Source organism: Propithecus coquereli, unplaced genomic scaffold (assembly GCF_000956105.1).
Source record: "Propithecus coquereli isolate 6110/MARCELLA unplaced genomic scaffold, Pcoq_1.0 Scaffold46, whole genome shotgun sequence".
Taxonomy (NCBI): Eukaryota; Metazoa; Chordata; class Mammalia; order Primates; family Indriidae; genus Propithecus; species Propithecus coquereli.
In genome coordinates, this window is record NW_012150396.1 from 5305224 (window position 1) to 5317773 (window position 12550).

General features: G+C 49.8%; 1 protein-coding gene across 5 annotated transcripts in view; it reads left to right on the top strand.

The window, feature by feature from the left end:
- Positions 1-4210: 4210 nt before the first annotated feature.
- The window catches only part of LEF1 (lymphoid enhancer-binding factor 1), a 119841-nt gene continuing 111501 nt past the window's right edge, over positions 4211-12550 (top strand). For 3 of the 5 annotated variants that reach the window (XM_012655121.1, XM_012655120.1, XM_012655122.1), the window contains exons 1-3: positions 4211-4423; positions 6685-6751; positions 8169-8302. In XM_012655121.1, coding sequence (XP_012510575.1) covers positions 4211-4423; positions 6685-6751; positions 8169-8302 — 414 coding nt within the window. Of the gene's footprint in view, positions 4424-5133; positions 5581-6684; positions 6752-8168; positions 8303-12550 lie in introns of those variants that run through there. The other 2 variants (XM_012655125.1, XM_012655123.1) reach the window with 2 other exon arrangements.

Consider the following 12550-nt stretch of genomic DNA (forward strand, 5'->3'; position numbering starts at 1 on the left):
CGGCTTCTCGCGTCCAGCACCCTCGTCCGCAGGCCCCCGCCTTCGCCTCTCCGGGACCCCGCCGACGTCGCGGCTGGGGCAGAGTCCGGGCCGCACGGAGGGGAGGGCCCGACGCCTGGGCGGGGCGGGCTGCGGCGGGCTCGGTGCCTTCCCCCGTCTCTGTAATGAAGGGCTCGCTGGACTGTCGGTGGCAGACTCGATTTGGCAGCAAAATCGCCGGGGGAGGGGTTTCTGGGGAGGGCGCGGGTCACCCCCCCGGTCCCCCGGCCCCCCAGGCGCAGCGCGGGCGACGGCGCCCGTTGCAGAAGGAAGCGTTGATAGAAAACAAGTTCGCTCCCAAACTAAACCCAAACCAACCGAAGCCACCGGGAGGGGAAAAACCAACAGCAGCGCAGCCAGCCCTCAGCAATGGTTGCACGGTCGGAATTAAATCACATCAAAACGCCCCCTGAAACCCACATCCTGCAGGAGCGAACCTGCAGCAGCCACGCTCCCGCCGCTCGCCCGGGTTCCCACGAGCAACCGGCCTCTGCCTCCCGGGGAGGGGGCCGGCCGCACCCGCCGCATCCCGGCCCGGGAGCCCGCTCGCCGCACGCGGGAGGCGGCTGCTCGTGCTCACAGCGGGAGAGACCGCCCGGGGACAGAATTGCCTCTGCCAGGCACCACCCCAAATCTTTAAGGGGGTCGGGGGGGACGTCTTCCCGGGGTCGCTTCGCCCTCCCTGTGTCCCCCTGCCTTTTCCCCTCAAGAGAGGCAGACTTCACGTGGAAAATGTCAACCCTTCCCCCAAGCAAAGCTTTGAAAAATTGGGGCGCATGGTTTCTAGTAAAGCCACGTTCCAGTGCAGCTCACGAGAAGATTTGCAATGATGCTGAAGACAAGCAGCCGACACCACTCGCACCCTCGCGAGGACGAGCAGCCAGGCACATACAGCGAGGCGCCGGGTAATTTCGTTAGAAACAATGTTTCCGACAGAGTTACAGCAACATGCCCAACGCAGCTACCCACCCTCGAGGGCCCTCCTAACAAACGGTTCCCACTGGTAATTGTTCCCAAAATTCCCGTCTTCTTGAGCTCCTAATCTGCAGGACACCTGGAGCTGAGCTCCAAATGACTCAGGGAGTCCAGATAATTAACAGGAAGGAGAAAATGGATCCGAGTGAGTTTCAACACTTAAATAGGGGGGATGTAGGAGTCGTCATTTAATCTCTCCTTGGCTTCCAGAAACTACCCTCTGGCCATTCTGTGTCCTCCCGCCTCCCCCCGCCCATCCCCAAGGTTCGATGAAAAGAAACGTCTATTCAGGCTGCTTTTGTGAAACTGCATTTTCCAGTTCTTTTTCTATTGGTCCCATTGGCACAGTTACGGGGAGGACTTTTGACTTTGTTTTCCCATATTTAAGAACAGAGGGTTCAAATGCCTAACACAGCCATCATAGTCACCTCTCTGGGACATCCACTCACACTGGTGTCTAAATTCAAGGGAAGTTGGGTACCACCACCACCCAGAAAACAAAAATTGGGGTTTTTTTTACACATTGTAGCGGAATATTCTTTTTGTTTTTCTTCTCTAAGGCATAGCATTGTCAGGTATCTAAAGCAGATTTAATGTTTTACTTTTCCTGGCTTCCTTTGACAGCCCTTACATTTTACCCCAGTCTCCCAAAGAATTTACACGTGACTAGTTGCCATGCTCTAGGGACCAACCGAACGCTTTAAATGATAAAGTTTCAAAAATTGCTTCCTAGTAAATTCTCATCCCCAAGTAGTAATCAGTAGGTGACGTTTTAAAGTACTCATTTATAGCATTGTTACAGTCTTATACAACGTCCAGCAGCCTGCAATCTCGCCGTCAGGAAGGGGGATCTTTGCCTGCCCATTTCTATATCATAGAGCCAAAGGTCTGATTCTGTAGGTTTTGCTTATTTTCAATTTAAAGAAGATGGAGATGCATTTCTTCCTGTCTCCTGTTTACTGTTGTGAGGTTTTACAGATGGCCACTGTATTGGGTATAATAATGTTGCCTAAATTTCCAACCTGGGGGGTTTGAGAGCCAAGGGACGAAATGTGATGTGTTTTTCAAACTGCAGCTTTGCTTATACTGTAACTTTCACAAGGATCTCCTTAAAACTCCCGTCCTTGTACAAAATGCATCAAAGAGACTGTGGAGACTGGGGAATTTTTGAGGTTGTATTCGGATTTGCATCCTCAAGGGTCCCTTTCAGCGCGCAGCCCAAGGAGCCAGGGACTGCCCGTCCTCCCTCCCTCTTCTGGCTTTGCTCTCCGGGGTCCCTCTTTTGCCTTCTTTCCCCCCTCGTGTCGTCTTTTCATTCTCCACGAAGTTCCCGCACACTGCGGCGTGTCTCTCCGAAAACCCACGAAGGGATCCAGCGTAAAACTCTCTCCCTACATCCCGCGGCGAGGACGCAACGAAAGAGAGATTGTTCAAAAGGCGCTCATTAAGATCCAGCCTTCAGTTTCTTCTTCCTCGTGCTGTTTTTCTCGGTAAGCCTGGAGACTTTATTTTCTCTAGCGCGTGTTCCCTCGTCCCTGTCTGCAAAGAGCGCGCGTGTGTGCGGGATGCTGTATGCGGGAAAGCCACGCTGTCTTGTCCTCGTCCTCCGTGCTTCTGCTCTCCGTCCCTGGCTGGGCAGTGACCGCTGTGCCCCCGCACCCTTCTCTCGGTCCCCGAGTCCCGCCTCGTCTCCTGCCGGAGCATCTATCAATGCGCTGCGGATCGCAGCGCGGGCGGCTTCCCTTTCATCTTCCTCCCGGGCCCGGGCGAGGGCGGGAGAGTGGGAGGCGTCAAGGAGGTGGGGGAGAGACTGGCCCGGGAAGAGCAGTGGGTGGGAGGGGGCACGAGAGAGCAGATACTTGGCTGTGAAGTTAAGCCACGCCGGCGGTGTTTCTGGTGCATTCCACGCGCGCAAAGCGAGCCTCGCCGTGGGCGACGAGCAGCGCCGCGTCCTGCCCTCCAGGCGCGCGCGCGCACATGCACACCCCAAAACTGGGACTCGTCCCGCAGGCTCTGGGAAAAGAAAAAGAAAAAGAAAAAAAAAAAAAAGGACTCGTCCCGCAGGCTCTGGGAAAAGAAAAAGAAAAAGAAAAAAAAAAAAAAGCCCTCAATCACGCCGGCTCCCCCCGCCCCCTCCAGCGGGCGGCCGAGGAGCGCGGGGGGCGGGGGAGGGGCGGGGAGGGAAGCGACGCAAGTGGGCAGCTTCTCAGCGCCGGCCCGGCGCGGGCGCACAAGCGCGGGGAGGCGCAGCCGCTCACCTGCGGGCCGGGCCGCGGAGGAGGGAGCCGGCCGCGCGCGCTCGGGCCGAGGAGCCGGGACGCGCCGGAGCCTCGCACGCGGCCGGGCGAACCTTCCGGGGCGCAGCTCCGGGCTTTGACGGAGCGGCCGGCGGGGGCGTGGAGCGCGGCGAGCGAGCCAGCCAGGCGGGGAAACTCGAGCCGGGAACAAAGAGGGCTCGGGCTGCCGGCACCAGCTTGTGGGCCCGAGGCCCCCGCCGCGACTCCCCGGACTCGCCGCGCCCCGCACTGCCGACCCCCAGTGCTCCCGGCACGAACTTTATTCTTGGCAAACTCTCCTTCTCTTCCCCTCCTCCCCAGCCCCCACCTCCTCCTCCTCCTCCAGCAGATTAAATGTGCCTCGAGAAGGAAAACCGAAGCGAAAGGGAAGGAAATAAGCAGCTCTACAACGGACATCTCCAGCCCGGGTGGCTCTTTATTTTTTTTAGTGCTTCAGGAAGTGGACCTTTCGTTGTCTGCTGATTCTCCTTGCACCTCCTCCGCCCGGGCAAACGGGGCCTTTCTGCCTCGCTCCCCTCTCTTTTCTTGGAAAACAAACTGCTCTGTCGGCGTCCGGGGCAGCTACCGTGGAGAGGTTTGCGCGAAGACGCGCCGCCGGGCTCCCCGCGCCTCTGGGAGTCGCGCCCGCTCCGGCGTCCTCCGCGCACGAACCCCGGCCACGCGGGGGGCGTGAAGCCGCCGCCCGGGCCGGGGCCGCCTAGCCTAGCGCGCGCCGCGCCGCGCAGACGCCCCCGGAGGCCTCGGGCTCCGCGAAGCGGGAAAGCGCGGGCGGCCGCCGGGACTCGGGCTCCGCCGCGGCTGCTCCCGCACCCGCCCTTGCAGCTCTCCTTCCCTCCGCCTCGGTCCTGCCGTCGCCGCGGGGGCGCTCGCAGCCGAGCGGAGATTCCTGCGCCGCCGGGATGCCCCAGCTCTCCGGGGGAGGCGGCGGCGGCGGGGGGGACCCGGAGCTCTGCGCCACGGACGAGATGATCCCCTTCAAGGACGAGGGCGACCCTCAGAAGGAGAAGATCTTCGCCGAGATCAGTCACCCCGAAGAGGAGGGCGACTTAGCTGACATCAAGTCCTCGCTGGTGAACGAGTCCGAAATCATCCCTGCCAGCAACGGGCACGAGGTGAGCGGCGGCCGCCCGGCCCCGGGGAAGCGCCAGGCGCAGGCGGGGAGCGAAGGCGCCCGGCGGCCCCCGCTGACCGGTCTCGGGAAGGTCCCCCGTTGGTGGGGAGGGTGGCCGGGCCCCCGGTCGGCGTCCCCCGTGTGCGTCGGGGTGGGAGCTGGAGGAGTCTGCAGGGAAACTTACTCCAAGCGGGGGAGAGCGGGGTTCGCAGGCGGGAAGAGCCGCCCTTAACCGTAACGCGTCTCCCCCGGACTTTTCGGTGGGGCTGGGGGTGCATTAAAGCGAGTAGGTCTGAACTCCGCTGAGAAGCTCCTCCGCAGGACGGACCGCAGCGCGCACCGCTGTCTCTCCGGGTGGATGTCTGCAGACGCGCGTTAAACCACCGAGGCTTGGGTGGGGGCGAGCGGAGCCCGCGGCGGGAGGAAGGGAGGCGGGCGTGGGCCGGGGGCAGGCGGCGCGCTCCCAACCGCCGCCGAGCAGGGCCTCGAGCGGCAGGCCGGCCCGGGCTGCGGGGGCGGTGCGGGGCTCGGTCCTGCGGCCGCGGGGGCCGTGGGCGCGCCGAGCCGAGCCACGCCGGGGGTCCACCCCGGCTGCACCGCCCTCCAGCCGCCGCAGCTTAAAGCAAGAAAGGTATTCGGGGTTAGTTTGGGCCCCGCGCAGGCCTCCAATCGATGCAGGCGGAAGGCGAGCCCCAGCCGGGCCCCGGGCGGGCGGGGTGCAAAGCGCTTTATCAGATGGCGCGGCCCGCTGCGGGCGAGGGCGCCGGGAACCTGAGCGGGGTAAATAGAGACACGTGGGTGCCGGCGGGAGAAAGACCCGAGCCGGCTGCGGGAGGGCTGGTGCAGGCCGGGCCCAGAGCTTCCGACGGGGGGCGGGGAGGAAGGGACCCTGACACCCGACACCCCACCGGCCACCCGGGCTCAGCAGCTGGGCGACCCTCCGGAGGAAATCCGGTGCAGAAGTCCTGACACCAGGTGATTTCGCCGACGCTGCTTCCCTCCAAAGAAACTTGGAGGGTATATCTTTTTTTCCCTTAAATGGCATCCTTCTGCCCCTAAAAAGAAAGCGTGTGGTTTTGGGGGCGGGGACATTTTGGGTTTTAAACAAAACGTTTAAGAACACACCTCAGAGTTACCTTCTCCATCCTAATGGCAGGGGTGAGTACGCGGAAGGCTGGGGGCCCAGGTTCGGGAAACGTAAGGCTGTTCTTTATCCGCTAAATCCAGTTTGGGGAGGACGGGGAGGGCCTAGGGCTGCACCAAACCCCCAGTAAAAGATTTGTGACTGTGTGTTCCCGGGGAAGGAGGTCACTGAGGACACAGGTCCAAGAAACCCAATGAGATACACACACTCGGGCTTTTTGCAGAGCAGCCTCTTTTTTTTCCTACCCATTTTGCTTGTCCTTGCTTAGCCCGTAAATAATTCTGACACCTGCTTCACATTCCCTACACCTTTCTGGTCTGGGTGAAGGACTCTGCCTTCCAGTCTGAGCGCTCAGGTGCTGGGGCTCCGTGAGGCTTTGCTGAGGCGGGGATGGGCACTGGGGCAGACCCAGGGAAGGCAGTGAAGAGGCGATACCACTGATTTGCACGTGGTTGAGTCTGGGTGGATGGTGGTTACCAAAACTGATATTAACTGGGCTACCTTTCAGATGTCTGCAGCCCCACTTTCAGATTTTCCTCCCTTTAAACCACAGAGCAGTTCTAATTTTCTCGTGTAAACCTGCGCTCAGCCAGCCACGCTTCGGCGTAAGCCTGAGTGGGACGTGCAGGACCGTGCTCAGGGCAGTTCGCTTAAGACCGCATCTGAGTGGTCGGCTTGTTTATGTTTAAAATATGATTTTCAGTTGCAAAACGATATTTCACCCTCCTTTCAACCAGATCTGATTGAAGCGAAGGGTGGTTGAAGAGGCTACCAAAATGATCAACCCCATAAACAACTATCGTATTAGGCCTCCAAGTAGCCTTGCTATGTTTTCATGAACAGTCAGAACAGCGTATGGATCATTCCCAGATTTCTATTTTTGTTATTTTGTACTTTTTTTGGTCCTGGGTAGATAAAATAATCACTCAGAAATACATGTTGACAAGAAGAAGACTCCCCAGTACTCAACCTGAGCCCTATCCCCCTTAGATTAACAGAACAGCTGTGTTCCACCAAAACTCCTCCTCTGAGTTACCAGTGTACATACACCTAGGTCGTTATCGTCACAAACTCTAAGGTGATTTTCTTTCTTTTGGGGGTGGGGATTTGTGAATTAGGTGGCCAGGCAAGCACAGACGGCTCAGGAGTCCTACCACGACAAGGCCAGAGAACACCCTGATGACGGTAAGACTCTGATGCTGCTTCTCCCAATTTAATCGCTTAACACATGTGATTTGTATATACGAGTGTGTTTAGGTTATTTAAAGAAACTGGGACCGAAACTATACCTACTATTTTAATAAAATGGGAAAGAAAACCCAGGAAACTTATCTCTAACATGTATTACATAATTTAAAAACTATCTCTGAAAGAGTTAGGGGCCTTTGGATTTCTGTTGGTTTCTAGGGTCTTTGGGGAAGAGGGAATGTCTATAATGAGGTTTTTCTTTTCTTCCTTTTACCTTAAGTTCTAATTAGCTTAGATCTTTTAATATTTTTTTCATGCATTAATATGAAGAATAATATTGTACATCCATTTATTTTCCAGCAAGAATAGTTTTGGGTGGATTTTCATTTGCAAAATTGCTGTTTCTTATTTCTTGTTACAATAAGAAGGCAGACAGTGAACAAACAGGCTAAACATGGCTCAGCAAAGCAGAATCTAATTTTCGAAAATATAAAACTTTATAGGAACTTTGCCTGTTGAACATGATAGACTTTCCCTCCATTTCTGTTTCTTGCTAAAAACTTAAAAAATTATATATGTTTAAAAACTGCTTGTGTTGTTAAAAGAATCAAGTAACCTGTAGGGTTTCCTTGTCAACCAGCCTGCATTTCTGTTCTCCTTTAATTACTTAACAATTGGCCTGAGCAGAATGAAGTGTTCCCTGCATACAACATGTCAAACAGGAGAAGGGAAAAGAACTATGTAGGCTTCCTTCATAGCTATAAAGTAGTTACACAGATTAGAAATAAGAAATATGTATGTCTATACCGAACACAGATTTCTTTGGCAGAATGACGTAAGTGTAGCACATAAAATTAAGCCTCTCGGAGTTAACCCTTTATAACTTTGAATAGTTGCCTATATACTAGCTATACAACTCTCCTTCAGTAAAATTTAGAAATTTTCTAGAACTCTAAAAGCACGGGTAGAATTTTTGAGTTTGCTTAAAAGGAGAAGCATGACTTCAAATGTATAAATGTAAGTGTGTATGCAGATAGATGGCCCAGTATATTATTATTATGTAGCTTTACATTTGTGCATGTTTTTTCATGTATCTGTATTTTTTAGTCCAGTTTGTTAGTATTAACAAATTAAATTAGATGGGTAACACTTATTTTTGTAAAAACATCAGGGAGTAGTGGAAGTACTGTTTGAACCACATGTTTTTGAAACATTTGGTTTGCTGCTAAGCCTGTAAGAGAATAAATGCTGTCAATCTAAAATGGAGAGTGTAATAATCCAGTTACAGTATTTTGTAAACAAATCTTTTGTGAAAGGTCTGATTTGTCTTAGCACTATCAGAGTCTCAGAGGAAAAATACGGTGCTATAAAAGGGAAGTCAATGCGTCATCGATTGTTCTTTGGATTCTCCCAGGAAAGCATCCAGATGGAGGCCTCTATGGCAAGGGACCCTCCTACTCGAGTTACTCTGGTTACATAATGATGCCAAACATGAACAACGACCCATACATGTCCAATGGATCTCTGTCTCCACCCATCCCGAGAACAGTGAGTAACACGTTGATGTTGCAGATTATTTTCAGAAATACAAATCAGTTTGTATTTTGGCAGAATGTTTTTCTTTTCAAACTCACCGGAAATGCCTTCATTATATATAACCGGTCCTTGCTAAATAGGAGCTGTTACGAGGAATGGCCACCTCAAGGTAGTGCTACTAGTGCTACCTTTGATGTCTTGCACTTGGAATTTTAGCTTTCGGTTTATTGGCTAAAATTAGTAAATAACAGATCCTGAGTTATAAAATCAAATGAAGTTTCATCAACAAATCCATGGTTTTATGGGCCTTGTGCCTTCTATGCTAATGAGAGGGAAAACTTGATTTAATCTTCTATATACCGAGGACCGGATGGCTTTCAGTGCCCACAAGCTGTCAAGAATCAGAACTGCTTCAGCTCATTTGAAGCTGAACATTCAGAATGTTACTTTGCCTTTTAAAACACTGCCTCATTTTACGGTATTAGCTAATTGGATTTAAGATGGTTTGGTGGTGGTGGTGGGGAAACGAGCTACTTTTACTTACTGTCAGTTGTTGAGAAAGCATCACTTAAAGGTAACCCTAATGAAAGTTGTTCTTTTTTTCATCCTGTGGTTCAGTTAACTTTGAATGTTCTAGAAGGGCAGTGGTATTATAACTGTATGATGCAAGCTCATGACATTATGCAGAATTTCAGGTCTGTTACAGGTAGTTCTGTTTTCTTGGGAATTATAAACCTCATTTATATAGGGAGAGAACATTTAAATGGTAACTTGTATGGTATGTGAACATGAATTGTGCTGTTGGTGGAGTTCTGTCTGAGAATCACCCCTCCAGCAGTGGTGCTGGATTTTTACTGATCCATCAATATATTCACCTTCTCTCCCACCATCACCCCCCCCACAAAGAAAAACACATGTGTATGGATCTTGGGGACGCAAGTTTCATTCTCACCGACCCTCCTGGCTGTCAGATCCTGGACCGTAAAATAGAACCTGTGGTGTTTGACGTCTTTGCCCAGTGCTTTTCTACCAGCTGAAAGAAACCAGTCACAAACATCGGGGAAGAGTAGTGTTGTTAATACAACCCGGTGAATAGAACCCGGGAGCGAGATCAGTGACGCAGCAGAGAGGAATGGCTCATAATCACTAGTTTCCAACAAGAGTGTTTGTGGTTCTCTTGATTATCCGGGGCCATCGATTGTTGAAATAATAAGTACATGAAATATAATCACTTTGGGCACTGGGATTTAGAATTTATTATTTTCCCACAAATCTCAAAAAGATATTTGACCTGTTAGACAAGGGAGTAAGATTTTTCTAATTTTCATATAGCAGTTAGAACACTGACCTTAAGGATCTAATCTTGGAGATCTCGTCATGGTTGCTATAGGGAAATAGGTAGTCTGTGTTTTGTGTCAAAGGGATTTTCAAATGTTTTATGATAGAGATGTCTTGTGGCACATAGGAATTCCCTACCTAAAAGGTAAATGAATTAATAAAAGCAAATATAGTTTAATAGTCAAAGACCACCTGAAATAAATGCTTCTGAGTTACAAAAGTTGTGGGGGATTTAATATTTGATGAACTAAATATGCAAATATGTCAGATATTTCTTCCATACAGGTTTTTTGTTATTTTGGTGGGGAAGAGGAGAAGGAGAATGTGTTTTAGATAAATAATTGAAGATTTCTGTTCGAAACCTTTTTAGAACAACAGATCTTTTCAAATCAAAGTCTAGTCTTGGTAACAACAGAAGATACCACTCAGAGTGTTACACGTTTCAGCTGTGATACAGTTAATGTGTATTTGTAGAATTTATTCCTTAAAGTGATCAGCCACTTCTTTCAAAATAATTCTTAAAAAGTCGGTATAATAAAACTTTATTGGTATTTATTAATAATCCCTAAGCATATTGAAAATTAAGCTTTTCCCTCTTAAAGCCAACATTCTGCTTTATGTCTCTATGGTCTTCTCCCACTCCCTCAGTGTACTAATCTTGAAAATTTTGATAGAATGGAAGGTATTTATTGTTGCTATATGTATTAAAATTTTGAGGTCAGTGAATCAAACAGTCATTCATTGTTTAGGGAAGATTTGTGGCCAGAATAAATGTCGGCAGGGGTGGGTGGTAGAGTGGAGTAAAGGGGTGTGGTCAGGAAACAGTTACCTTACCCTGTTATCTGCTGCTTTGCTTTATTCTGTTACATATTAGACTGTATTTAGGTTAGGCACTTTTTTTTTTTTTTTGAGATATTCTGCAGTTTGCACAATTCCAGAAGCTTTTCAGTTTTAACCACAAGACTATGTCAATTTTTCTTTTAGGGTCTGACCAAAGTGAGTTGCAGTCTTTGGTTTTTAATACCTAACAGCTGTTTTTAATGTGTCTGAGATCAAAAACACTTTAACCGGAAGGCAGCCTCTCTTCTTCACCCCTAACCACACTAATGCTTTCTTGCTCTTTAACTCTGTCCTTAGCAGGACAGAGGGTTTCTGTCGCTGACATCCACAGTGATGGATTTTCATCTAGGGTGTTAGGAGCAGAGTGACCATTTGTGTTTGGGCATCTCCACTACTGGAATTTGCATTACAAACAAGTGCTTGTTTACTGCATCTGCTGCCTGATGGGTTAGGACTGGGAAAACTTCTGGGGGTAGGGGAGGGACTTGACCACCCCTTCCCTATATAGAGTCTTCTGTTTGTATGTTAACTGCAGGTAATCCAGAAAACACCTGCTGTGGCCAACAGGCAGGCACAGAAACATTTCTGCTAGCATCTCATTTTAACAAGTCTGTACGTTGTTGCTCCTTTTTAAGACAAATACCGGCATATGCGTGCTCATGCAGCTGTTACCTGTGACCTAAATATAGTATTACCTATTCAGGAGAACCACCTCAAATCCAGCTTTTTTTCCTTCTGAAGGAGAATTTCAACTGGCAAATTAACGTCTTTCTAGAAATGGAATTCTTAAGGGTGTAAATTTGAAATAAAAATTTTTAGTTTAGATAAATTGAGCCTAAGAAGAAAGCACCTATCATAACCCGTCTGATGTCAGCGTGAGTTCATAAGGCGCGGCAAACCTTGGCTCGAGTTGGTGTGTTCGCAGAGGGAGAACAAGGTGCAGAGCCCGTTCAAGATTTTAGAGCGAGGACCCTGGAGGGTTTATTAAAAGCATACTCCCGAGCCTGCCATTCACTGAGCCTCATTTATGAACATCCCTGTGGGCCAATGGCAATGTGTTAAAGGAAGAAGATAGTTCTTTACATCCCTGGTTCGGTCCTGGCATTTGTGTGCTCAGACACGGTGTGGGACGTGAGCTTGGCTGGTTCGGCCTCACGCACCATGGTTGTTCATCGTGGGTGTCAAACGTCCATTTGTCCCTCATGCAACCCAAATGTTTAACACCTCAGGAGAGAAACGTGGCATTTCTCCCCAGATGCGTGGGGAGAATAGCAGCCGGCAGGGCAGGAAGTTGCAGCAAACGGTGGGGCTCAGGCGCACCAAACCGCAGGGACACCTGGTCAGCGAGCGCTGCCACCTTCCTGGCCTCACAGACGCTCTTTGTGAGCTTCCTTAGAGTGAATTTTTAGGTGGGAAAGGAAGATATTTGTGTTCTCATTTCAGCTGTCTTTTTGATTGTTTTTTTTTTTTTTAAGTAGACATTGCTATGAAAATGTTCCAGAAGTTCTTTTAAATTATTTTGCATAACTTAGTTCTATTATGTGAATTTTACCTTAAGGGAATTAACATTTTGATTTCCGGCTAACGGGATTATACCTGTCATAATTTTGTCTCACCAGCGCCCCCGTCCCCCTGTGTTTGCTTTTGCTTATAAGGAGCTAAAATTTGATTTTGTCGTCGTTCATATCTGGAATTCAGGAACCAAAGTGGACTTGTCTAATCAGTAAGCTTTGGAACGCCACCGTACGTCACTCTGCTGTGTAGCTCTGAGAATAGTCACAGAAATAATAATTCAAGGGCGGAGGGAGACTGGCTTCTATCTAATGCAAGATTTTTAAGGTGGAGTATCTTTATTTTACTGCAGGGAGCTACTTACTGATAAGTTATTTTTAATTTTCTGATTTAAGTTGTGTACGTTTCGAAGCCAAGCATATTGAGTTTTCTCCTTTGTCTCAAGTGTAGGACAAGTTTTAGGAAATGTATTCTTTCTCGAATTTGGATGTAGAGGTCAGGAGAATGTGTGGGAAAATTCCTCAGGGCCCCAAAACTTTTCTGTTTGATCCCTTCTTTTATTTATTTTTA